Source organism: Pipistrellus hanaki (genome assembly GCF_964339955.1).
Source record: "Pipistrellus hanaki genome assembly, chromosome: 3".
In the NCBI taxonomy this organism is placed as follows: domain Eukaryota; kingdom Metazoa; phylum Chordata; class Mammalia; order Chiroptera; family Vespertilionidae; genus Pipistrellus; species Pipistrellus hanaki.
Window position 1 is genome coordinate 23,134,431 of NC_140505.1, and position 26,722 is coordinate 23,161,152.

The 26,722-nt window shown below is 47.6% G+C and overlaps 1 protein-coding gene across 1 annotated transcript; it reads right to left on the reverse strand.

Moving 5' to 3' along the window:
• Positions 1 to 1,832: 1,832 nt before the first annotated feature.
• On the reverse strand, positions 1,833 to 25,001 carry PLAT (plasminogen activator, tissue type). The gene is made up of 14 exons (XM_084879781.1): positions 24,843 to 25,001; positions 13,477 to 13,572; positions 12,634 to 12,676; positions 11,531 to 11,668; positions 10,782 to 10,892; positions 10,264 to 10,438; positions 9,132 to 9,223; positions 7,380 to 7,554; positions 6,757 to 6,842; positions 5,659 to 5,854; positions 5,432 to 5,568; positions 5,077 to 5,217; positions 4,246 to 4,412; positions 1,833 to 2,729 (listed from the first exon to the last, which is right to left on the reverse strand). The coding sequence occupies exons 2-14, from the start codon at positions 13,549 to 13,551 to the stop codon at positions 2,571 to 2,573; spliced, it is 1,695 nt and encodes a 564-aa protein (XP_084735907.1). The 5' UTR covers positions 13,552 to 13,572; positions 24,843 to 25,001; the 3' UTR covers positions 1,833 to 2,570.
• Positions 25,002 to 26,722: the final 1,721 nt, after the last annotated feature.

A 26,722-nucleotide genomic window follows, 5' to 3' on the forward strand; every position in this document is an offset into this window, starting at 1 on the left:
CTGATTTCCTCTAGTCTTCACCCACTGAGAATATTTCTTGTTGTTCTGGTCTGGTATCTATTTATTTTATTATCTGTCTGGGGATAGTGCGGGGACTATACTATTTAATTTCCCATTATGCTCATTTCCTTCCCCCGACAAGTTCCAGACGTTTTATCCTGAATTTTCTAACGCACACTGGCTAAGGATGTGTTGCTCTCTGAGTGCATTTTAGTAAAATTCTGCCATGGAGCTCAGTCAGCGGTCTTTTCTGAGCAATTGTCTTCCTCCAGTCTGCGGTTTCGAGGACTTTACTCAGAGGAAGGCCGGGGCTTTTTAACTGCATCTCCATCCGAGGAGGCCTGACTGCTTCAGTTCACTTCATTAACTTCACCATCTGAGGAAAAGCTTCTCCTGCAAGGGGGGGGGTGGGGGGGGGGGAGAGGAACCCAGCTGAATTCCTGCGGGAGACTCAGCCCTGGGAGTCTCGTCTATTGGTGTCCTCCAGCCATGTTTTTCTGAGATGGCTGAAAGGCACATTTATCTAAAATAAAAGCTGCCACTTGCACAGGGAAGCTTGTAAGCGAGCAGCCTAAAGCCAAGAGATCTGTGACTAAGGGTCTGTGACTTGCATTTATTTAACTGATCCAGGGGCTTCAGCCTTTCAGGGAGGTTGGATTCTGTACCCTCCCTCCCTCCTTCCCCCCCCCCCCCCTTCCCTTGCAAATCCAGCTCTTGGGCCTTACTCGGAGTATTTTTTTTTTCTTTCATGAGTTAAAACTACTATTTTTCTGAGAACCCCCAAACTGAGCAGTCTTACATCGTGAGAGACAACTACAACCAACCACCTTTTTGTCTCCAAGGAACTGTCAGCATATACGCGGCAGGAAGCATTGCATCAGCAGGTTTATTCTTGGATCTGGGGCGTCAGTGATGCCTGCTGGGCAGCAGCCAGGTGTATGGGTTATATAAGTTGTCAGAAGCAGAAAGCAGCATTCCTTAAGCAGAACTTGTGTGGACTGGCCTGGGAGTTAATTCTTTCTGATGAACAGGAAAGCAAAGTAGGATGGCGGGGCGGGGAGGGGGGCGGGGGATGACCCAAATACTAGTTTCTCGTCTGAGCCAACAATTGGGACGTTGCATGTTAGCAGGTCGTGCTTAGGTTCTTCTTACTCCTTCATTTCTCCTTTCTACAATAGTTCTATGGTTGCTGTCCAGGGAGCCTCCTCACCTCCCGTGTCTGCTGTCTCCCCAACCACACTTACTTAATATTCCTGAGGCACAGTGAGTTCATCACTTTCCTTGAGCCAAGGCCTCAGTGGTTTCCTGTTGCCTACAAAACTAAGCCCACTTTGCCACTCAAAGTCCCCATAATCTAAATCCCAACCCACAATCTTTGTGAACTTCACTGCAAACTGTGGGACTCAATTCCTCCCCATGGTCCCACTGCCTTTTTGCTAAATCTTTACTATTTCATGCACTGATATTCCTTGCTTCAGGAAAGTCTTTCCCACACCTCTCTACCAGTCCAAGTCTTGCCCATTTTTTGAAAGCCCTACCTAATTCTATTTTTTTCTTGAAGATTCCCTAATCCCTCCTGCAACTGAATTCCAGGAAAAGCTTCTCTCTGCCATTTTGTGGTCCATCTCTGTTCTACCTTGTTATTTGTCTAACTGGTTTATTTGTCCCATTTTTTACTATCCACAGTCCCTAGCACATTACCTTGTACACAGCAAGTATTCTGTATTTGTTGAATGAATGAAAGAAAATATTGCACATGATTTAAAAAAGTGAACATGGACCAATCAGCTGTGCGATAATGTGTATATAACAACTATTCCACTCTGGGAAAATATGTGAAAAATAAATTTTAATTTATTATTTCAGTATAGTATAATACAAAATTGTGGCAACAGAAAGTAAACACTACAATGAACTGACATAAATATGCTCTAGCCTAGGTGATCAGTTATTAAAATGGTACAATCCTCCCATTATAAAGAAAAAAACATTTACACTGTACACAAAGGGAATTCCCTCCAAGAGCTGTAGAATGGAGAAAGGGGGTAGCCAAATACTTGATTTAAAGGATGGTTTGAAGAACGTGATCTAGCCAGCTAGCCCATTCCTTAGAGGGCCCAGGCCTCTGCTGGGCTTCCTTGTCACTATAAATAGACATTCGGTTTCTAAAGCAATACTTCTTTCCTGAAGGATCTTGTTGTGTTTTATCACAGAGACATGCTTTCTTCTCCGTGGTCCCACGTCCAACGCTGTTCGCGTGGACAGATTAGGTGGTTAGGCTTTTGTCCTACCTATTTGCCCTGGATGGCGGTGTTCTGGGAGGGGTTGGCATTTATCTGTCTTTCCATCTCACAGAATACATTCTGATATCAGGTCTTAACCCTGGAAAACTTCCAAAGAGGGAAGTACCTGTGAAAATATATCCTCTCCCCTCTTCTCCTGGCTCTCCCCCCACTGGTACGGTGTGCTGGTCCAGGAGAAGTCTGTGTAAAGAAGCACCGTCTTGGTGTGTCTTCTGAAGTGGAGGAAGGTGAGGTCTCCCATGATGTCAGGGAACTGGGTGTTCCTGGTTACGGGCGCATGTTGTCTTGAATCCATTTTAGGTAATTAGTGACCTTGGTGTATACACCTGGGACATCTTTCTGCCCACAGCCAAGGCCCCAACTGATGATGCCAACCAAAGTCATGCGGTCGTCCTTCATACACACCAAGGGCCCTCCTGAGTCACCCTGCAAAAGGAGAACAGGTTAGTTGTTTGCAAAAACTGCTTTGGGTGGAATTTAGGGCTGACATTTGTGGTGTTACTATTGGACTCTTCATAGGACTTAGTTCACAGGGTACTATGTCAAGGATCTTGATCCTCTAAAAGGATTAGGCTCTATCTATATTGTAAAGTAAGTTTCTGAGATAATTGCTCAGACGTGTCAGGCCTCAGCCCTGGTTTTAACTCCACACCATTGTGTGGCCTGGGGCTATCAGTGTAAGAGAGATAGTACTACCTGCTTGATGAGATTGTTCTGGGAATTGATTGGAAGAAAGTGTGAAAAGCTCTGAGAACAATGTACTAGATTCAGCAAAACTCTTGGTAATTGTTCGCTGCTGTGATCTTGCTGAATCAAAAGGATTTTTGGTTTTTAACTTGAAGCTTGCAAATAATCATGGTTTCACTTCACAGCCAACCTTTATGTGAGTGTTGAGCGAGGTGGCACAATGGAGATTTCTGAAGAAACTTTTCAAAAAGAGACCAAAGGCGCTGAAACCAGTTTTGCTCAGTGGATAGAGCGCCGGCCTGTGGACTGAAAGGTCCCAGGTTCGATTCTGGTCAAAGGCATGTACCTTGGTTGCAGGCACATCCCCAGTAGGGGGTGTGCAGGAGGCAGCTGATTGATGATTCTCTCTCATGGATGTTTCTGACTCTCTATCCCTCTCTCTTCCTCTCTGTGAAAAATCAATAAAATATATTTAAACAAAAGAGAGAGAGAGAGAGAGAGAGAGAGAGAGAGAAAGAGAGAGAGAGAGAGAAACCAAAGGCTGTCAAGAAACAAGGGGTTCACAAAGGGTCCCCTAAGTCTTCCAGGCAGGAGCCTGGCCTTCCTTCTTTTGGCACCCCTCTCACCGCTGCTCTCAGCGGTCAGCCGGACACACTGCAGGCATGCACATGTGTCATCAGTAACAGATCCTTGGCTCTACTTAGGTCCTAATACACAGGCTGGTCTGGTCCCATGGGCCAGTGTCCTGTTATCACAAAACAGAAGTGCTGACTCCAGTAAGGATGCCCACACAGACAGCCTGACCCAGGTTATTGGACTGAGTGAGTTTTTAAACCTCGCTTCTCACAGGTCATCTCTCTCCTGCTAGCCAGTGGTTGCCATGCCTCCTTCCCCAGCTGCAAAGCAGACTACGATCCTCCAGCACCTAAGTCAAGAACTTCTTAATTTGTGTTGCCTTATCCATCACTCCAATGGCCAATTCGCTGCTTGGGTTTTACAGGAAATCCTGTACTAGGTGGAGTTTCCTGAGTAGACACTGGGGAAATTTCCTGTCGCTCAGATTTCTGACTTTTGGGCAACTTTGATCTTCCTCCGGTTGCTTCATTCTCCGAGGGCCTCATGCAGAATCCCCAGCGCCTCACTAAGATGAAATCCCCCCATGCTGGCTGGAGGGTTTTCCATGGTTAGGAACCTGCTGGCCAAGGGTCACTTTTACCCTTGGGTGGGCTCGGGTTCTGGAGACGCTCACGTTTACCTGGCAGGCATCGTGCAGGTTTGCTTGGTTCCCTCCGGTGCGCGTGTCCCCGGCACACAGCATGTTGCTCGTGACGGTTTTGTTACGTAAATACTGAGACGTGCAGCGGTCGGAGGGATACAGCCTGACATGCGCTTCCTTCAGCCGCTCAGAGTAGAAAGGAGAAGCTGAAAGAGAGAGGAGGGAAAGCGTCTTAAGGCTGCAGGGAAAGTTGTCGACCTTTTGGAAGGAGGAAGCCTGCTTTTCTAATCATAGCTAAGATGGATCCAGCTTTCACACACATGGGGTTGAGTCCTGAGAAATGGCCAGTATGTTACTGTTCTGCCCTATAAAAAACAGTGATTTTTATAGAGTTTTACCCAGAGTTTCTCAGCAGCAGCACCATTGCCATAGAGCCCTGGAGACAATTTTTGTGAGGGGCTGTCCTGTGCATGTTGCTAGTTCTGTCCCCATCTCACCAGCGAGGAAACTGAGGCTTGGAGCATTGTAACTTAGGAATCCAAGCAAGAGCCACACTGCTAGCAAGGATTTGAACTCAGGTCTGTGGGACTGTAGTCCAAGGTCCAGACCCTTAACGACTGTCTGCACTCTTGTTGAGAACCTTCTTGAAATCTTAAGCTCTTCCAAGCACTGATACTGTTCAGGCCCTGTGAGGTAGGGAAGGCCCATGATGAGTTCTCAACACACAGGGACCTCGCCCACACGGACAGCTCAGTGCCTGCCCGGGGCTGGCGCCACGCTCATGACCTCTGTCTCCTCTGTCTGGTCAGTGACTGCAGCCCCTGCTGTCCTGCAGACAGGCAGGATGGGCCGAGACTTCCTTCCACTTACACGCCTCGTGCTTGCCGTAGCCAGAAAGCTCGCACTCCGTCCAGTCGGGCAGCTGCAGGTTGGCTTCCGGGAGACAGACGGTGCGGACAGAGCCAGTCTCCTGGGCGCACTGGGACGAATCCGATTTCAGCTGCAGCAGTGCTGGGAGGGAGAGCGAGGAAGAGAAAACCCTGTGAAAACCTCCAGAGCTGCTTCTGATTTCAGGGGAGGAAGGTGAAGGAGAGGGCAAGGGTTTGGAAGGAGGGGTGTGAGTGATGTGCGCGCATGTGTGTGTGTGTGTGTGTGTGTGTGTGTGTGTGTGTGTGTGTTGCGGTCTGGAGCTTGAACTGGAGCAGGGAGAGTAATGACATCTTACCAATGTCATTGTTGTACGTGTCTTCATCGAATTCCTTATGAAGGATGTATTTTTCGACTTCGAATCTCTGCTCTTCCACTTCAGATTTCACGCGGTATGTTCTGCCCAGGACCACCTTCAGGTGGTGGGGAGGATACCTGGTGGAGAAACAGCCTTAGAATCTTCTTCCTGTCTGAGGCTCCCTCTCAGGGGAGCAGGAGGAGCTGCTGGACCTGCCGAGTCCCTACCTCTCCAGGAAGCAGTGGGCTGCGGACAGGACCCAGCAGGAGCTGATCAGAATTCCTCCGCAGAAGAACCTCTCTCCGGGCGACCTCCTGTTCTGGACAAAGAGGGCAGCCTGCCACGGGTGGGAGGTGATGTCCGAGTAGAGCCCTCCTTTAATGCGGAACTGAGGCCGATTGTACTGTCTCAGGCCGCAGGTGGCTGAGGGAGAAGAGGGCAGAGAAGGGAGATGAGGTCGGACGTCCTGAGCACCCATCTTGATTTCTTCTCTCGGGACCCCTGAGTTTCTACTGGCTCTGCAGGTCGGCACAGAGGGGTAAAGTCTCCCTGGTGATAAAAACCCAGCTTTCATGTGCTGAGTACACGGTACATGCCAACACAGTACCTACACCATCTGTAATCCTCACAGCACTGAACTCCAGAGGCTGAAAGATTTTTGCCCAAGGCATCTGGATCAGAACCCGGATCTGTCAAAACCCATAACTGGGGATCTTTCTGCTATGCTTCGTTGCCTCTAGTTTTCTTTCTGCAGCCACTCCCTGGTTTAAGAAATAACGAAGCATTGCAACTTCCTCCTAGGGAATGTTTGCCCCATTTCTTTCCCATCTACTCGGCCTTATCCTCGAGGCACAGGTGAAATCCTACATCCTCACGAAGCTGATTTAAGACCCCCCAAGCCCACAGGGTTCTAAGAAAGCTTACTGACACCAATCATGGGGGCCTCACTCCACACAACCTTGCTTGTGAGTTAACTGATCATTTGTGTCTTGCCTGCCCAGTTAGACTCTATGTTTCTTGAGGAAGACTGTAGCTAATTTGTGTTCACAGGAACTGAGTAATAATAATCTATCCTCAGACAATTTCCTGGGCACGGGAAGTGGGTATCTGTCCAAGAGTGCCCCCTGTCCCCCGCCCCCCACATCCTTGCTTTAGTCATGGAAGCTCCCTCCCCAGCAAGGCCTGACCTTCCTGAAGATCTGACAGCCACCCAGTCTGACCCAGACAGCCGTGAAGACACAGGAAAGGGCATGGCCGAGGAAACGGTCAACAGGGACAGGGCAGCGGGGCCGGGCAAAGGGAGGTGGCCCGGGGCCGGCCCTTACAGCACTGGGGGATGTCACAGAACTCCCACGTCAGCTGGCGGCCCTTCAGCACGTGGCACCAAGGCTTGTCATCCCCGTCTGGGTTCCTAGATGATAAAAAGGGAGTTTAAGGTTCTAGATCACATTTTCAATCACATCTCAAGCCATGGAAGAGGGGAAGGGGGCTCAGTGAACCGGTGGCAAAACCACTGAGCTGGGAAGGAGGATCCTGAGTTCTGGACGCGGCTCCGTCACAGACCGCACCATAAGAAAACAACCTTACTGTCAGCAACATGGCATGCTCCTCTCCCAGGCTCGCTGGGAGGGACTGGGAGCTGTGCTGTGAGGAAACTCTTTCTATTTGTTGGAATAACAGTGCCAGGTGTGAGGGGACCAGACGAGGACTAAATGGCGATGGGAAAGGACCTTGAACTTGGGATTTGGGGTTGAAAAACGGGTGGACTTTGCTTCTCATAATAATAGGTATTATTCTAGTCAATGTATAGGTTGGACTAGGTAATAGCCATGGTTTCTTTCCACCCACTGGGTCTTTCATATAACGTTAGGCATCAGCTCTCCTCCCATCCCACAGCCCCAGGCTTGTCCTCGGCAGACCTGAGCCCCTGGGACCATGTGCCACATACCGGCAGTAATTGTGTTTGCCCAGGCCCAGCGACAGGGCGTTGGGCTTCCACACGGTGTTGATCTTGCCTCTTAGGAGCATGGAATTCCACGGAAGGCAGGAGGCACCAGACACGGTGAGGCTGCGGGTGCCACGGTATGCTAATCCTTTTCCAAGGTAGCAGCCCCCGTTTTTTCCTGAAACAGAGGAAATCTCAAACTGAAACAAAACCCATTGACTGCTAAAACCGGCACGTTGGAGTTTGCAACAGGGCCTGCAATGTAGCTGCTGGCCTGGAGAGGCGAAGGCAGCCAGCCTGCGGTGAGGAGGGTCCCTCCTCCCTTTTTCTTTTCCTCTAGCCCTTTTCTTTCATCCTCAACTGAGGATATTCATTGAGAGAGAGAGAGAGAGAGAGAGAGAGAGAGAGAGAGAGAGAGAGAGAGGGAGAGAGAGAGAGAGAGAGAGAGAAAGACATTGATTAGTTACTTCCCACCTGTACCCTGACTGGGGATGGGGATCGAACCTGCCATCTAGGTATGGGTCCTGACCAGGAATTGAACCCATGACCTTTCAGGACAAGGCTCCTACCTACTGAGCCACAGCCACCAGGGCTTCTTCAAGCCCTTTCACACGGAGATGGCCAACGTCCATCAACTGGAGATGGCTTCCTAGATTGCTGTGTTGAAAGAGCTTCTGAGGGTATATTCAGGCTCAGAAGGAAGGGAGCTGAGTTTAATTAGTGGAGATTATTTCTGGAGCTGCTTTGAAAGTGATTATGGTTTCCTTGTTTATATTTGACAGTGAACTAAGGTACTTCAATAGAGGAACATGTCAGCAGGCCCTGATTTCTCAGGCTTTGCCTGCAAGGGCTCTGGAGGATTTGCTGGGCTTGGGAAGGCAAGAGAGTGCGGCCTATTTTCATCTACTCTCCCCCACGTTACTCTCTTTTCTCCCCATTTGAAACTCACAAAACACACTAGGATAATAAATAACTGGAAGGGATCTTTCAGATCACCTAGACCAGGGAGTCCCAGTTTAGACCAGATCCTGGGAGGTGGGGCAGATGCTTTAGCATTACTGTCAAGAGCCCTCAGATTCCCATGTGTGTCAGCATTAGCTGAAGACCGAATGCACATTATTTTGTATTGTATATTTAGAACTTCAAAATGGGTTTTTCATGCTATTGTGTAAGTAACAATTATTTGTGAAAAGCACCGCTGAATTCATATTACCTTTTGTAACTTAGTATTTTTTAAATTTGGGAAATTTTGTCACATTAAAAAAAGTATATCTATCTATCTATCTATAGATAGATAGATACTTTTTTTAAAATGTGACTCTATATATATATATATATATATATATATATATACATACTTTTTAAAAATGTGACTGTATATATATATATATATATATATATATATATATATATATAGAGAGAGAGAGAGAGAGAGAGAGAGAGAGAGATTAAGAAATAGGCCCAGCAATAAAAAAAATGGAGACTCCCCATTCATTCACAAAAGAACTGGCAACCACTGATGCAGCTCCACCTTCTCTGTAGATGAGGAAACTGAGGGTCAGAGGTGTTAAGAAATAAGCTCAAGGTCAACAAGAGCTAGGGCCAAGCCTGGGTGAGGACCTAAGTCTCATGACTTTCTTCCTTCTGCAGCCCCGACTGTGAACTCGCAGCTTGCTCCTTGGTCTCCCGGTTGTAGAAGGACCTTCAACTCTTTTCCCCTGGACCCCCCAGGGCAGGTGGGGTGGCTGCACTTACCCTGGGAGCAGACGGGTGTGCTGCAGAACTCCGGCACGTACTTCCCTGCCTTGAAGATATAGCACCAAGGTTTTGAGTCTTTGTCTGGGTTTCTGAAAAATCAGCCAGAGAAAGCCAGGGGGAGTTAAAAGCAGAGCTTCCCTCTCAGGCCCAGGGACTTTGCACCCTCTTCTGGGGAAAGAAAGAGTGGGCGTTTGGTTGTGCAGCAGTGTTTCCCAAACTTCTCTCATGATGAGAATCACCTGGTGGGGTTGTTAAAATACAGATTCCTGAATCCCAACTAAGAAGTTCTAACCTAGAATTTTTGGGAACATATAGGTAAAATTGTATACTTAGCTAGTGCTTAGAACCTATATGTTCCCAAAAATTCTAGTTTAGCACTTCTTAGTTGGGATTCAGGAATCTGTATTTTACCAACTCCACCAAGTGATTCTCATCATGAGAGAAGTTTGGGAAACACTGGTGCACAGGGTAGCTGTATCACGTCAGGTGGGACTATATCTTAGTTATTGTCTTCATCTGGAGGTCAAGTGTGGTTTAAGGAGATGTGGTTGTGTGCCAAGTTGATAAGGGGTGGACTGTGATGATTAGTTTTTTGTGTTAATGTGGCTGGTGCTGTTGGGAAGGGATTTTGTAGCTGTGGTTAATATCTATAATCATTTGGCTTTAAGACTATTTTTGATAACGTGGGTGGGCCTCAACTAACGAGTTGAGGGTCTTAAGAGCAAAAGTTAAATAGAAATTCTGTCTCCAATATATACGCTGATTGGCCAGATTATTATGATTTCTGAACGCATAATAATCTGGCCACTCAGTGTATATCCTATATAATAAAAGGCCAATATGCACATTGTCACCTCCACCAGGAGTTTGACCAGCAGGCAAGCCGGCCAACCCCCCATGTCCCCTCCCTCTGGCCAGGCTGGCCAGATCCCACCCATGCACGAATTCATGCACCGGGCCTCAAATACACACACACACACACATACACACACACACACACACACACTGAGTGGCCAGATTATTATGCGTTCAGAGATCATAAAAATCTGGCCACTCAGTGTGTGTCCCCAACGGTAGCAGCTTCTCACCAGAAAAAACAACTCCTCAGTGGGGAAGACAGCCCTCTCACCTGCAGTAATTGTGGTTCCCGAGACCCAGCTTGCTGGCATCTGGCCTCCACATGTTGTAGAGCTTCCGGGCCAGAAGGCTGCTGCCCCAGTTGATGCACTCGGCCCCACTTTCCGCTGTGCTCCACGTGCCCCTGTAGGTGACACCTAGGTCCTTGTAGCAGGTGGCACTGGCATCTGATTGAAAGCAGGACACACAACATCGCACATGTGAACCCCCTTTCATTTCGTCTCTCAAGGGGGTCTCACATCTGCTGCTGCCATCACCCCAAACCAATGAGGCAGGCTGGCTGCTGAAGCTCTGGAGCGCAGGAGGGGCGTGGGTGTCCAGGCTCACCCAGCTGGCTGGTGGCAGAGCCAGACTCCGAAGTGGGCTCAGCACTTTGGCTTTTCTAACCAACCCTTGGATGACCCTTCCTGTCCCCTCTCCCCTCCTTGCCTCTGTCACCAGGGTAGATTTCCCTTCTGCGTAGATTTGGCAATTGGGATTTCAGTCCCTCTCTCATACCCAACTACTCACCTATTTCACAGAGTTTCCCACTAAATCCTTCAGGGCACTGACAGACAAAATCTGAGAAATAGAGAGCCTGCCGACATGTCCCCCCATTGAAGCATCTCGGCTCGGTGCAACCTGTCAAGCAGAAACAAGAAACCCATCATTCCTTGCAAAGTATCTCCAAGAATAATATGAGTTAAAATATTAAGAGTGCTGCCTACATGCCAGGCACCATTCTAAGCAGTTTCCGACATTAACTCATTTCATTCTCACGGCAAACCATGAAGTATGTGCTATTGTTCTCCCCATTTTACAGAAAAAGAAACTGAGGCTTGGCAAGTGAAGGTATTTGCCTGAGGTCGCATAGCTTTGCTCCTTTTTTGCTCAGCACCTTCACATTTGCCTAAGACAGATCATGCCCAGAATCTCTGTTTAAAGATTTGAACATGTTGGGAACCAATAAAGACAGGGATTGGGCAATGAGCTTGGATGCTGAAGCTCGAAGCCTGGGCTTGAAGTCCATACTTAGTTTAAAAAAAAATATTTTATTGATTTTTGCAGGGAGAAAGGGAGGGGGATAGAGAGTTAGAAACATCGATAAGAGAGAGAAACATCGATCAGCTGCCTCCTGCACATCCCCTATTGGGGATGTGCCTGCTACCAAGGTGCATGCCCTTGACCGGAATTGAACCTGGGACCCTTCAGTCCACAGGCCAACGCTCCATCCACTGAGCCAAACCAGTTAGGGCCATACCAGTTAGGGCCATACGTACTTTTGATGGGCACAGAGTGGCACTTTGACTGGCCGCTGTTGCACCAACAGTATTCTACACGGTTGCTTCTGACCATGGGACGCAGCCAGGACTCATGCTGCCGATATATCATCTGGGTTTTTTCATCTCTGCAGGTCACTGTAACAAAAAACAGGCTGGCCTCTTAGAGCACAACTCACCAAAACTGATGGTCCACCTCCAGTCTTACTGAGAACATTCCTACCTTACTCTCTCCTTTCTTGCTCTCCACTGGAAGACAACAAGTACCTAACATTTTTTTTCTCCAAAGACTCCTTTTATTGTTTTTGCTTTTTGTTTTTTCTCTGATGGACCCTCATTTTGAAGGAATTTATCTACTAAAATGCACGTGTTAGAAAATACTCTATGCCGAAGCCGGTTTGGCTCAGTGGTAGAGCGTCGGTCTGCGGACTGAAAGGTCCCAGGTTCGATTCCCGTCAAAGGCATGTACATTGGTTGCGGGCACATCCCCGGTGGGGGATGTGCAGGAGGCAGCTGGTCGATGTTTCTCTCTCATCGACGTTTCTAGCTCTCTATCTCTCTCCCTTCCTCTCTGTAAAAAATCAATAAAATATATTTAAAAAAATACTCTATTTTTTTTTCATTTTAATTTCATTTTAAAACTGTACACATGTATATAATTGCCTGTAGAGTTTTGGGTCCACAGGAGTATTACCACACTGAAATGATGCATGTCTGGCCCCAAACAAAGAAAATTGGCATTTTGATCTGTGTAGAAAACGTGCTATTCCATTAGTATTTTTGAAGGACTTAGGGCCAATGAGTTACAGGCTCCCCGAGCTTTGTGAATCCCTGACTGACAGCTGGCTCCTTGAGGACACACCTTTCCCTGACTTCTCAGATCCTGCTCACTCCCTTCAGCTACCTGGGTGCATGTGAGTGAGTGATGGGGGGACCACACAGGCATCTTTGCAGAATTGCCCTGTACAATTTCACCTTCACACACAGTTTAAGTTATCAGGTGGGAGATAGAAGATAGATCCCCTGACAGAGCCTGAATCACCCCGAGCCCTAACCCTGCCTCCTACCTTCATCAACCCCTTTCCAGCTCAGCTTCATCTTACCTCTGTATGATCTAGCTCCTCTTCTGAATCGCCTGTGGATTTCCTACAGAGAAACCAAGGGTGGAGAAAGGATCAGTACATGCTGGGTGTCTTAAGAATAAAGGTAGCCAATCCAAAAGACCACCCATCAACCTGCCAATCAGATGCCACCTTCCCAGAGAGTCCCCCTCAGGGTAACTGGCCCCATGGAGAAAGTCCATTTCCTGCCTTTTTGTCCAGTTCTTCCTCCCCTTCTAGACTAGCGCTGTCCAAAAGAACTTTCTGAATGATGGCAATGTTTAATACCTGTGCTGTCCAATATGTAGCCACTAATCCATGTGGCCACTGAGCGCTTGAAATAGGGCTAGCGTGTCTGAACTGAACCCTATATTTTATTTAATTTTAAGTTTAAATTGAAACAATCATAAGAAGTTAGTGGCCACCATATTGAACAGTGGAGCTGTAGTCCCCGTCTCTTTATGAAACCATCTCTGACTCTCTTGGAAAGGCTTTGCTCAGTTGGCCTTCTATGATGTCCTTTGCTGCTGGACATTTTCAGAGAGCCTGTGTACTGTACAATTTCCATTCCAATGAGATAGTAAGCAATAGGAGGGGTTGCAGCACTTTCATTCTTTTTTAAGTATTTTATGGATTAATTAAAAGAAAAAAAAATAGCTCCAAAGAAGGTGTTCAGAGGCAGTGGAGCAGAATTAAGTGCTTAGGGTCTGCTGCTGTAATCCTGAATCCCAAGCATCCTATACAGAGGGGATTATGTACATGTGTGTTCAGCAGCTCCGCTGGCCCTCTCCACTGAGGAGCCCCTGGAGGGACCACAGCCCTCAGGGACCTGAACTGCACACCCACCTGCCCGGGCAGAGTGAAGACTGCTCCACAAAGCAGCAGTACACACAGCAGCTCTCTCTTCATTGCAGTCATCATTTCTTCAGTGTCCCTCAGATTCTGGAAGAATGGGGGTAAAGCTTAATCGTGTGATGTGAGAGGTCAAGGAGTACAACCAAGGTCAAGAACCTGCAACTTTATCATGGCCGGGTGCCCCAGAATCAGTTTCCTTCGCAGGAAATGCCCTGACAAGTGTCCGGAAGATGTGTGTGTGTGTGTGTGTTTGTTTTATATATAGTGGTAAAATACACAAGAAACCAAGCCTACCATCTTAACCATTTTTTTAGTGCAGTTTGGTAGCATTAAGCACATTCACATTGTTGTGCAGTCATTACAGCTGTCTGTTTCCAAACCTTCATCTTTCCAAACAAACTCTGTACCCACTTGAACAATAACTCTCCACCCCCCTAGCAACCACCATTCCATGACTTTGACTGCACTGGGTATCTATATAATTAGAATCATACAATATTTGTCCTCTTGTGTCCGGCTTATTTCACTTAGCATAATGTTCTCAAGGTTCATCCATGTCAAAGCGTGTGTCAGAAATTCCTTCCTTTTTAAGCAGAATAATATTTGTCCACATAGACCGCAGTTTGCTTATCCATTCATCCATGGATGGACACGGATTGCTGGAAGATGATTTTGTCCAGAGATTTCTGTGGGCTGCAGGGTGAGACCATCTCTGGCACTTCTTGGCAGCCTGGGGACCACAGTGAGCTGGCGTGATTCCCTTTGAAGTGAGTTCCTGTCCTGAGGTTGACTAGACAGAGACACGGTGATGCCCTCTCCCTGACTCTTTAGAGGAAACCATAGGGGTTTTTTGCTGGCACATCACAGAGCCAGCCTACCTCAGATTGTCTCAGCTCTTCCACTCATGGCTTCCAGGGCTCTTTGTCCAACAAAGAGAAGGCTCCTCTGGACCAGCCTCCCCCCCACCCCCGCTCCATGGGAATGCCGGTCTCCTTCTTTACAGACAGGCCTGACAAAGTGCAGATGTGTAGAAAGGAGCAGAGGCGTCTGGTTTTAGTCAAGAAGCTCAGATCTTCCTGGGCCCCCAGTTCCCGGCTTTTGTGTGCCTCTCCGTGCTCTTGCTCTCAGCAGCTTGAAGTAGGTTAGTTGGCCGGGATCTTATTTTGGGATCTTATTTTGTGGTCTGGCAGGCCCACTCGCTCCTTCATCCTTAAGGATTAATTTAGGGAATTTCTCCCCTTGACTCATTTCCCTCCAGTCACAACAACTTTTGGTCCCGCCTCTCTCCCCTATCCCAAGGATCTTCAGTGTTCTGTCCCTCAGAGGCTCTCAGGACTTTCATCCTGGCCCGGCCTGGCTCTGGCTCTGGTTCCTTCTTTGTTTATTTGCACAGAATTCCCCCTGTTGGAAGTGTCATTCCCTTCACATGGCCCCAGGCTCCCTTCACAAAATAAAGGTTGAGAGGGGTGGTGGGAGACTCTTTATGATTCTTCCTAGGATGCAGGGAAACCAGAGCTGGGGGCATTGGGGAAAAGGGCAGGAGGGCCTGGTCAACAGTGAACTCAGCAGGAAACCCAGGCCATGGGCTCAGAGGGAATCTTGCCAACCAGCACACCCCCTCCCCCCACCTCCCTTTGCCCATTGTGAAAGGAACAGACAGAGCTCAGGATCTGGGCCTTTGTTCCGATCTGGCATGCCCAAGGCCCCCCTCTCAGGCGGGGAGGGGGAAGTGGTGGTGGTGGTAGTGGGGCGGGAGAGAGTGTGTGTGTGGGGCGGTGCCCTTTGGGGGTCCCTTTCTTAGAGGAGGAAAGCTCACTGCTATTCACTGGTTTCAGGCAGTTTCAGGAGAAAGAAGTAGGCCATCGCACACAGAAAGCTTTCCGAACACGGGGAACTGCCTCGAACTTTCCTTCTCAGCCGTCCTTAATTTTCCCCTTTCTCACCATTTCCCAAAATCCCTCTTAAATTTCCCTTCTTAATTTTATCTCATTACTTATGACCTTGAAAAAACAGATCTTAAGTGTATTTCCCCTTTTCTTCCCGACCTTAATTATTTTCACATATTTGTAGATGGTCCCATCCTTTATTGTCCTTGCCAAGCCTTGAGACCTCTAAACTCTCAGGACATGAAGAAATTCTGAATGAAATAATGACTGAAGGAATAAATGAGCCACCAGCTGAACAAGGAACTTAACTTGCACGCCAAGCCAACCAGTCTTTTCAATATTCTCATTCACCCAAATCCAGGGGATTGGTGTAGTCTTTCCTCTGGATGCTTGCCTAGTTACTGTTTTATTTCAAGAACTCGCCATCCTCCCAAGTGGAACACGATTCTAGATGTTGGAAATGGCCAAGTGGCAAGTGAAGTATCAACATATTTGCATTCCCTGGACAAATAGAGGGAGGAAGACCAACCGGGGAAGGAGGAGCCTGTCTTAGGGCTGGGTGCAAAGACTCCGACAGCTGCACCGTGTCAAACCCTTTTGTAACTAAAGAATCAGCATAAGGGGGAGAGGAACATATTTTGTCTTCTGCTCCTGGGAGAGTTAGAGACTGTCTGTCTTCTATCAGTCCTTGTCTTCCTCTGACTCTTTTGGCCTTGCTGAGCCTTGAGCTGATCCAGTGCAAACGAGCCTCTCTCTCTCTCTCTCTCTCTCTCTCTCTCTCTCTCTCTCTCTCTCACACACACACACACACACACACACACACACACACACGGGATTGCTCCATCCTTACTATCAGAGGCAATGAGAGCAGCTGGGCAGGCTGAAGGGGTAAGAGAATGACAAAGAAATTAGTCACTGAGTGCAGTCTAAAGACAAAGGAGAATGAGAAAAGGGAGTGAACTGTGTCCTCGTTTTGCCATGGTAAACGAGGGGGGTGCAGAGGTCTGGGCAGTGCCTGGACAAAGAAGAAAGTGAATACTAGAGACGTGGACTGAGGCTCAGGAACCCTGGAACCCATGCCAGCACACCTCAGTGGACCACAAGTTCCCACCAAAGGGATCAGTACTAGATGCTCATGGTGAGGCCAGGGTGGGAGGTGAGATTTGAGGAGTAAGTGTAAGAAGTCCTTCTGAGGCTCACTTTTTACTGAAAAAAGTTTTTTTTAAAAAAATGTGTTCTCTCCCTTTTGCTATATTTGATGGTTTCCCAGAATCAACGAACTAAAAAGTCAAGGAAGCAAAGGGAAGAAAGAAAGGGAGGAAGGAAAGAAAGAAGGCAGGCAGAAAGGGAGGGATGCAGGGAGGGAAGGAGGAGGAAATAATATGGGAGGGAGGGAGAATGGGAGAAAGGGAAAGAAAGAAGAGAAAAGACAAAGAAAACCCATGAGGATTCTCACTTTTGTTGGACTGTACTCTCTGAATCACACTGAAAGAATCATTGTATGAGCCCAGCAGGCGTGGCTCAGTGGTTGAGTGTTGACCTGTGAACCAAGAAGTCATGATTCATTCCTGGTTAGAGCGTACGCCTGGGCTATGGGCTCGATCCCCAGTGTGGGGCATGCAGGAGGCAGCTAATCAATGATTTTCTCTCTCATCATTGATGTTTCTATCTCTCTTTCCCTCTCCCTCTCTAAACTCAATAAAAAAAATCTATTTAAATCACTGTATGAGAGGAGTGATGGGATGGCCATAAAGCCTGCCATGCTCAAGGCCCCAAGGCTCCCGCCCTGGCAGGCTCCAGCTGGCACACAAAGTTGACTTCTGCTGATTTGTAAAAGGCACCCTCTCTGGTGGCTGAAGCTCAGCAGACTCGGGCTTGGCAAGTTGACCAGGTCTCCGTGCACGTAGCAAGAACAGGGCACATGACTCAGCAAGTAAAGCATGGCCTGGATTTCAAGGCTGCAAGGGCAGGCACCCCTGGGCAGGACACCACCTCTGACCTTCTCACCCGGTGGCCCTATTGAGCCCTGCTGGCTGCAGTGACAGTGTGGCGCCGGCCACTGGTCCCTCTGAACAAGTGTGAATGATGCCTGCTCTGGGGAACAGTGGTCTGGTTACTGTCCTCTAGCACAGGATGTGTGCCATTCTGCCTGAGAAGTCAATGATCACACCAACCAGACACTCTGTGTTCATTTCCGCAGGGGAAGCATGGGGGCACGCTGATGGATGGGTGGTGCTCATCCATCAGCATTCCCCCATGTCACTACCCCTGCGGAAATGGACACTGAGCTCATAATTGGCTGGGTCTGGACTGGGCGAAGTCACTGTAGTGGCAGCAGGACAGCTAGAGGAAGGACCTGGGGGACAGCAGAGGAAGTATTGTCCTTCGTGCCTTTATACCCTTTCCCTCCATTGTCCTCCTACCTTCTTCACCTTCCCCAGAGAAATCTGCTCTCCATAAAGGAGCTGACACACTCATTCACATAAAGTTAAAATGACCGAGTAAACATCAGCATGCTGTTCTTCCAAAGCATCTGCATTTTGGGACATAGAATCTATTCCCCAGGATGCAAAACGCAGTGGGCTGGATTCTCAAGGTTTCCTCCATAACACTGCATGGTTTCTGTTGTGAGAACAAGGGATAGAAGGAGTGTACACATGCTGTGTAAACTGTAAAACACTTACAGATGGGTGTAAGTACTTCTACTTAAACACTCAGTCACCTGCTATAAAGTGATTTGCAATAAAGGAACTGTACAAACGCAGTCACTCATGCAGTCAAGTTCTCTAATCCTAGGTACAAACCATGCCATCGTCCCAGTGGTTATAGAACGGAAGGATTTCGTGCCCACAAGAAAAAGGCAGGCACACAAGCTACAATAGGAAGAGGAAGATGGAAATTGCAAGGGAAAGACAACAGTAAATTGATACTCTGATCGAATTTAATGCCATGTGCAAGGTTTGCAATCCGAATCTTCGGTAAAGAGAATTTTGGAGTTATTATTGTGTTTCTCTCTGGGAGTCTGAGTAAGAGAAAGTCGGCCTGTGAGAGTACCAAATACCCTATAATGACTCATGGCTATAAAACCAAAAACACCCTCCCTCCACCCCCTTCTCCCTCTAACCACCATGACCCAGAATGGATGCCAACAAATTAGAAAAATGGTCAGAACTCCTTGGGACAGCAAAGGCATGCCGCCAGAGTAAGGACAAGAGGTGAGGTGAGATGGGAGGAGGAACCAGGCCTCGGAGAAGGGGGTGAGCGCCCACAAAAGCTCACTCTTGTCTGAGCCAGAGTCAGAGGCTGGGACAGGAGCCCTTAGCCCTGGTAGCTCTAGGTCCTGCATTTTATAGAGACCATGCTCTCAGAATAGAAATTGGTTTCAAAACCTGCCATCATGTAAACAATTCTTAACCTTTAAAAAAAGGTTATTTTCTATGTGCCAAAGCTTGTTTTCTCTCATTATAAACAGACCTCTTTATAACTGGGAGATAAGAGAGGAAAAGTCTGTCTATTATTTAATTTGATCATTCCAATGAGGTCAATAGGACAGAATCCTGCCACATCTCCATTCAATCACCAGGGTAGAATTCTCTCCAAAGCATCTTGAAAATATAGGCATAAGGAACTGAGTCTAAGTCAGGGGATATTAACCTGGCTACTCACAAAAAGCTATACTGAGCATTGTCATCTCCTCAACATCCCACCCTCTGCCAGGTAATCCTAGCAATCTTTGGGAACAAAGGGAGTGTCGTTTGTGGGTCTAGGAAAATAGAAGTCCATCTGCCTTCTCTTACCATAAACACACACACACACACACACACACACACACACACGCACACACACACGCACACACACACACCAAAAACAAAAACAAAAACAAACCCCTTTCCTAATGAACTTAGATCCTTGTAAAAACAACAAAGTTCAGCTGGCAAAAGCAAATTCAATTAGTCAGTGCAATAAAATGTTAACCCCAAAGTCTGTATCTAAACAAAGTGTGAAATCGAATGTTAATCTAAAAGAGCCTCCTGTTAAGCAATGAGGGCAGTTCCTCCTGTTCCTTCCACTCCCTAAAGCAAATATCACTGCATGGTAATTAAATGCGTAATAATTTGATAATTCTTCAGATAACCTCCAGATTTCAACACACATGAACCAAACAAAGTGATCAGAAGCTTTCATTTATCATTGTTGAAATTTGTCTGCATTTTACCGGCCTCACGTGAAAGTGATGTTGGAGTATATTTTTGAGAACTGTATTATTTAAGGCAGGGGTTGGCAATCTTTTTCCTGCCAAGGGCCATTTGGATACTTATAACATCACCTGACTGCCATACAAAATTATCAACTTAAAAATTAGCCTGCTAGCCCAGCAGGCATGGCTTAGTGGTTGAGTGTCAATCTATGAACCAGGAGGTCATGGTTTGTTTCCCGGTCAGGGCACATGTCCAAGTTCTATCCCCAGAGTGGGGCGTGCAGGAGGTAGCCAATCAATGATTCTCTCTTATCATTCTCTCTTATCATTGGTGTTTCTAGCTCTCTCTCCCTCTCCCTTCATCTCTGAAATCAATTAAAAAAAATCTTTAAAAAATCACTAAAAACACAAAAGGAATAAGGGACTTGGCCCTTAGGTGACACACCTTGCTAGAGGTGGTGTCGGGACTCAAACCCAGAATACCCAGATCTAATATCCAAAACCCTACACTCTTTCCACTACTCCAACTGTGTCCGGAGGCTGGATTGTCATGTTTTTCCTATGGTCAAAGTTGCTGTTTGAGAGGAGCACAGCCTCTAGAGTCTTAACTTAACACTCTGCTGACCATGTGGAGCTTCCTGGTTTTCCTACGGGGCTAGTCATGCCCACCTTGCCACAGTGTTACTGCCATAGAGAAGCATCAGGGAAAGCCCCTACTAATGGCTGTTTCACAGTAGGGTAGCTTACTGTCCTTCAGAAGTGGGAGCACCTAAGCTTAGAACTTCTCTCTGGAACAGTAACCAGGAGTTGCCAAGGTAGAAGGGATCCCAAGCTCTATGACACATATGTCAAACACAAGGCCCGCGGGCCAAATCCAGCCCACCAGGCCTTGCAATGTGGCCCGCACCGCGCTGTCATCACTGCACTCCGCTGTCAGTTTATGACATTGTCAGTTTATGACTGTTCAGTAAACCATTCGGCCCGCGATTTAGGCTGGATTTTTAGATTTTGGCCCCTTCTCTGATTGAGTTCGACACCCCTACTCTATGGGGTCCTCGCCGTGTTCATGTGCCAATGCTGTTTCCTAGATCATTTGCACATCTTGTGATGACCTGTGGCCAGATGCTTTACAATGGAGAGAATCATGGCCTTCATCTATGTGTACAGATCAGTATCAACAGGAGCCATTCTTCCCTGCATGTGGGGTGGTGCTTTTTATCCTGTCTTTAATCTGTGTTTTTATTTGCCTTTCCCAGGCCTATTTACACAACACACGCCTGAGTGATTGTTGAGAGAAGCCGGAATTAGTGGCTAAGACAGCTGGAAGGCTAGACTCTTCCTATTGATAACGCCCATCTGAGGTAGAACACACGAATGTTTGACAACCAGAGACATTATGTGCAAAAAATGAGGAAACCAGAGCTTCCCAGAAAAACAAAAACAATACAGAAAAGCCTTCTCTTTCTCTCTAATGTAGCCCAGGTGGCAGACAATGGCTCTTACCACATAAGCAAAATTAAACAAGTTTCTCTTTGTAGTGAACATGACAAAATGTGAATAGCCAGCAAAGAAGTTCTCTTTTAGATTATTCATAGTAGGTTCCTGGGTTCAGCTTCACCAACTAGTCCTCAGTCCCCTACCTACAAGAAACTCAGCTGATATCAAACTGCTCATGCAAAGATGCCTAACAAAGGGGCTTGGGCACCTCCTTGGGTACCATCCTCCCCGTGTCTGTCAGATCCCCATCCCATCCACCTCAATCTCACATCTAATTTCTTTTTTTGTTTATTTAATATATTTTAATGATTTTTTTTACAGAGAGGAAGGGAGAGAGATAGAGAGCTAGAAACGTTGATGAGAGAGAAACATTGACCAGCTGCCTCTTGCACACCCCCTACTGGAGATGTGCCCGCAACCAATGTACATGCCCTTGACCGGAATCAAACCTGGGACCTTTCAGTCCGCAGACCGACGCTCTACCACTGAGCCAAACTGGCTTCGGCTCATATCTAATTTCTTCCTTTCTTGAATTCGTAGGTGATGACTTACTCACTCTGTATTCACTATCAAATGCTTATTGAGCACCAACCGTGCCCTAGGCAGAGGCTCATGGGATAAAGACACATGTATTCTGTCCTCAAAAATTCATAGTTTAGGAAGGGGACAGACAAGTAACAATCATAGTAATGGATACTATATAAGCTGTTTATTGAACACAAGTAGGAGTGAGCCAGGCAATGAAGCAGGGTGTGTGGTGTATCTTGACAGAGTATATCCCTAAACAAACTTTTCCAAGCCACTGGCCTAGATGGGCCCATAGACTGAGGCCCAGAACAATAGCCAGAAGCAACCAGAGCCTCTTTCTCTTCAGTGCGAACACCTTGCTCTGGGCAAAGGAATATAATTCACACACCCCAGGGTCTCCCTTCCAGGGTGTCCCTTGGAGGAAGGGTGGTTTGGAAGCCCCAAGAGGTCTACAGATGTTGGGGCCTCGCGGGAAGGAGTTCAGTTTGGATTCCCTAATGCCTCGTTGTAAGTTAATGAAATATTTGTGGCTACATAATAAACAGAAAAGGCTCTTTATATAAAGTCTCCCAGTATCTGGGGTCAACCTGACCTTGAAGTGGTCAGAGGCTCCAGCTGGAATCAGGTCTTGTAGGTTATTTCCCAGACAGACCTCTCCAAGCCACTGGTGCACAGGTCAGGAGCATCACATAGTCATCCTGCACACCTCAGCTGGGCCTGTTGGCCAAGAGTTACTTTCTGGGTCATGGCCTTTGGCATGGATATTCGTTCTATGCATACAGCTGGTGAGCATTTCCTGGGTAATCATGGTCATTATCAGAACTCACCTGAGTTATCCCTTGAAAAAATATTTTTTTAAATGCCTATTGTGTGCCCAGGACCTGGTTCACGTTGCCTTCTGTCATAAGTCTTACTTTTCAGGCGATGAAGAGGTTTATCTGTTTTCTTACCCTCTTCAGCAGAAGTCTATATCCCAGCAGGAGAATATACATAAAATATACAAAATATCACTAAGAAAACATGTTGTCCTTATATGTAAGTAGACAACTAAGATAAAACCATGTGGCTGGATGTGGGGGTTGGGCTAGGGTGGACGATCTCTAAGATTCTTTCTAGCTCTATCTCTGAGCCTAATTCATTCTCACTTTTTAAATCCGATTTGATTTGACACCCATCACACGGTTTTGTGAGCTGGTTGACGAGCATGAGGTTTACAATCTGAAACTATAAACAGAATTTTTCTCCATGCAAAAGCAATGTCCCAAAGAAGGAATACATACGCAGAGCATTCTGCTCACTCACTGTTCCTACTAGCCATCATATCAGGATGGAGCTGAAAAATCACAGGAAATGTAAATTTTATTTGGAGACTGCAGATGCACAATGCCAAATAATCAGCACCCCAATTTTTCCCTTGGAATCAGATACTAGGTATCTCAGAGTAGTATATGGAATTTGAATTTTGACTAGAGCTAAGCCCACTATCATTGCTTTGAACCATGTTGCCACTTGCAGCCATCTGACCGAAAATAATCTCCACCCATCCTGGCAGCTGTGGAAGCCCTGAAGCTAGCACTTTTCCTTCCAAACGATGACCCTCTCCTAATGGCCCCTTAGGCTGCTATAAACCCCATGACCGGAAAAACTCCTGTTGCAGATCAGTGACAGGCCTCATAAGTTTCTCCAATTCCCCTGTGGTTCCCATCACTCATTTACAAAAGCCTTAGATGGCCCTGGTCACTTTACGTCACCCCACCAAAGCTATGACCGCACTGTCTGCTATGATAGTTTGAAATGTATTGATCATCAGCTCTGCTCATCAGCTCTTAGGCCCCAAGGAAATACAAGTCCTAAAGCCCTGCGTCAATGAGCACTAACTAGTACCAGCATCATGGCAGTTCCTCAGCTACTCCCTGGGGGCTGATATCCCAGACTGTGACAAAGCAACTGAGAATAGCACAGGCACTGGGAGAATCTGACCCGAGGCTTCACAGAATCTTCTGAGAGGGTCTTGGAGCGTCTGGACAGACACAGAGCCATTTGGGTCCCTAGACCCAGAGGTTTGAGGCTAGTGTCTCAGGCATTTGAGGTAAAATAAATGGATGGATGGGATGGAGCTCTTTCTAGTTCAACATTTACTGCACCCCCTTCAGTGCCCGGCGTCTGACTCTGCTCTCACAGGAAGCTCTCACCCAGCAGCTCACTCTGATCGTCATATATGGATTCTGGACAAGACAGTGTCCAGATCCCAGCCTGAGCCTTCCTGCCTACAGACTAAAGTTGCTAGGATGTCCTTTGGAGGGAACTCCACTGAACAGCTGTATTTGCAGAATTTCTCCCTGGGCTCGTAAATATGCACACACATGTGATGTTTTTCTGTCATCAATCGGCCGCAGGAGACTACCGTCATTATTCCAGCGTGGTCCTCACCACACGGCTTTGCACTTGAGATCATTAGTGACCTGGGAGCTCAGCATGTTTTCCTCTCTGCCTCCCACCTCCCCTCCCTCCTGCCCTGTGAGGTTAAGAAAATAAAGATAATAACAGTGCAAACCTAGAGGCTTGATAGGCTTCCTGCAGAGTGCTTTAGGAATAAAGGACGTTGCTGTTATTTTTTTCTCTCTGTAATTGAAAACTCCTTAAAGAGGATCTCATATTTTCGCACTGGGCAAAAAGCCAGAACACAGAGCTTCTCTGGTTAGTGGGGACGGCAAGCGGGGGCGGGAGCTCAGAGGCCTTTCTCTGGAAGCCCCCTCCTCCTCGTTCCCAGCACTTCCCACCAAATCGTGCTCTGGGAATGTCCTTCTCCGAGCCGTCCCCAGCCTCAGTTTCCCCCTTGGGCTCTTTGAGGGGGGCTGCCTAGCCAGACATCCCCATCCCCAACTCCACCCCAAGTGGCCCGCTGGCAGCTGATTTTACATTTCTTGCCTGTTAGTCATGAGGTGCTCCTGTTGCCTATTCAGAGCATTTCTGTATAATTCTTTTCTCGTTCCCCTGGACTTTGCAAGCGGAGATTTCTTACTCCCCCAAAAATAAACCCTCCTACTCTCTCTCTTTCCCTGCCCCAAACACTTCAGCCCATCCCATTTAAATGCAGATTCAATAAGAAATCTCCTTTGGGTGCAGACACTAGCTAATCCTCTTTTTTTTTGCCTGGAGCACAAAGCCAGTCCCTGACTCAGGCATTCCTTGAATTGGCTTAGTTTGCCAGAAAGACTTTTAAGAGAGAGAAGCAGAAGTCAACCTACCTCCACTCCTCGCCTGGCTTGCCTCCTGGAAAGGCTTTCTCTGGTCTGTCCGGGACTCCAGCAGGACCTCAACGCCAATCTCTGCACAGCTCCAGCCTCCTTTAAATTTCAAGGCAGGGGGTGGGGTCGGTGGCCCCGGGTGGGCGGGCTCCTCTGCAGCAGGAGGATGCCCAGTGGACAGGGCCATGAGGGAGCCAAACAGGGCGGGCCTGTTTTCATAAAGAGGGGGAGGAAGTTCGGGATGGAAGCTGCGTAGCCCATCCTGGCTTCGGGCCAGCCTGATTATTCACAGTCCTGATGTCATCCAATACAAGTTGTGAGTTGGACAGGACCTTCAGAGTCATCTTTATTTTTTAGAATTGTACTCTCAATGACGTCAAAGGGACCCTCAGGATCTGCAGGCTCTAAGCCTTTATCAGAAAAAGAGGTCCTCACAATTGTAAAGAAATACACACTGAGGGGGCCGAGGGGTTCTTCTGGAATCCCCAGCAGTAACTCCGCCCCTCTGGACACAAGAGGCTGGAAGGACTGGCCAGGTGGACCAGCTGCCCTCTGGGCAGAGGAAATGCCAGGGTTGGAGCGTTTGGGGTAGGGGGGGGGGCGGGCATTTAAGGGCAGGCACCTGCAGTGGAAAGTGCCCCAGGCCTAAGATCTGCTTCATCGGGCACCTGCCCTGCCACTCCCAGTTCTGTGATTATGAGGAAAATCATTTCGCTTCTCTGTAAAGTGAGTCAGTGGTCACTCAGGTCATCTCAGCTGTAGCATTCCCTGAGTGGAATGCAGTGGGTGGGGTGCTGAGCTGAAATTTTATCACTGCCATCCAGTAACCTATCCATCCATCCACCCATCCATCCATCCACCTATCCATCCATCCATCCATCCCTCAAACTGATGGAAGTGGCTTCGCATGCTGGAGTTTGCCCTAAAATGTGAATGCTCCTGGAAACAGATAACCTGTTTGACTTGCTCACAGATGACTGATAAAAGCAGCAGCAGTGTGGGGCAAGGCTTAGGCTTGAATCAACTCGACCAGTCACGAGGGACGTGAGCTCAGGCGCGTTTTTCAGTTATGCTGAGCTTTCTCATCTGCAGGTCACGTGTGAATTAGAAACAATGTGCATATGATCACAGTGAGGCCCAAACCGGGTTGGCTCAATGGATAGAGCGTTGGCCTGCGGACTGAAAGGTCCCAGGTTCGATTCCAGTCAAGGGCATGTACCTTGGTTGTGGGCACATCCCCAGTGGGGGGTGTGCAAGAGGCAGCTGATCGATGTTTCTCTCTCATCGATGTTTCTAACTCCCTATCCCCTCTCCCTTCCTCTTTGTAAAAAGTCAATAAAATATATATTTTAAAGATCACAGTAAGTGGCACATGTTATTACTGGTTGATGTCTAGCTGAGACAAGGCGTTGTGAGGGAGGAGTAAGAGAAAGGATGCCAGGAGAAGGGACAGCGGATGGCAGAGGACATTGTGGGACAAGCAGCTATTCTAGGAGGGGCCACATTTCATCTATTCTGATTCTGAATATGCTCATGTTTGATAAGCAACCAGAGCTGATGTTGAGGTTGGAAAATAAGGCAGTTGTCACCAAAGTCGCACTGTTTTTCCATATTTTTATCAAGATGTAGTTCTGCCAATGGCCATTATTAGAAAAGGGGAACCAGGGGGCCCGTCAGCGGCAGAGCACTGGAGATGGGACATCAGATAAGCTGCAGACAGAACATCAGATAAGCCCGGGCCTCCAGAGATGTGTCTATTGTCCTGTGACGGGTATGCCATGATGAGGGGTAGGGACTTTCTGTGGCATTTTGGTTCAGCAGGAGTAAAGGGGTGGTGGTGGTGGTGGTGGTGGTGGTAATGAGACTTGAACTTGAACTCC

What these genes read in the sequence shown, in the direction of transcription:
- PLAT (XM_084879781.1), bottom strand. Translation starts at nt 13,551, where the DNA reads ATGATGACTGCAATGAAGAGAGAGCTGCTGTGTGTACTGCTGCTTTGT. An exon ending in TCTTCACTCTGCCCGGGCAG is followed by an intron (nt 12,677 to 13,476) that starts GTGGGTGTGCAG and finishes GTTTCTCTGTAG; the next exon opens with GAAATCCACAGGCGATTCAG. An exon ending in CACACCCGTCTGCTCCCAGG is followed by an intron (nt 7,555 to 9,131) that starts GTAAGTGCAGCC and finishes CCTCTGTTTCAG; the next exon opens with GAAAAAACGGGGGCTGCTAC.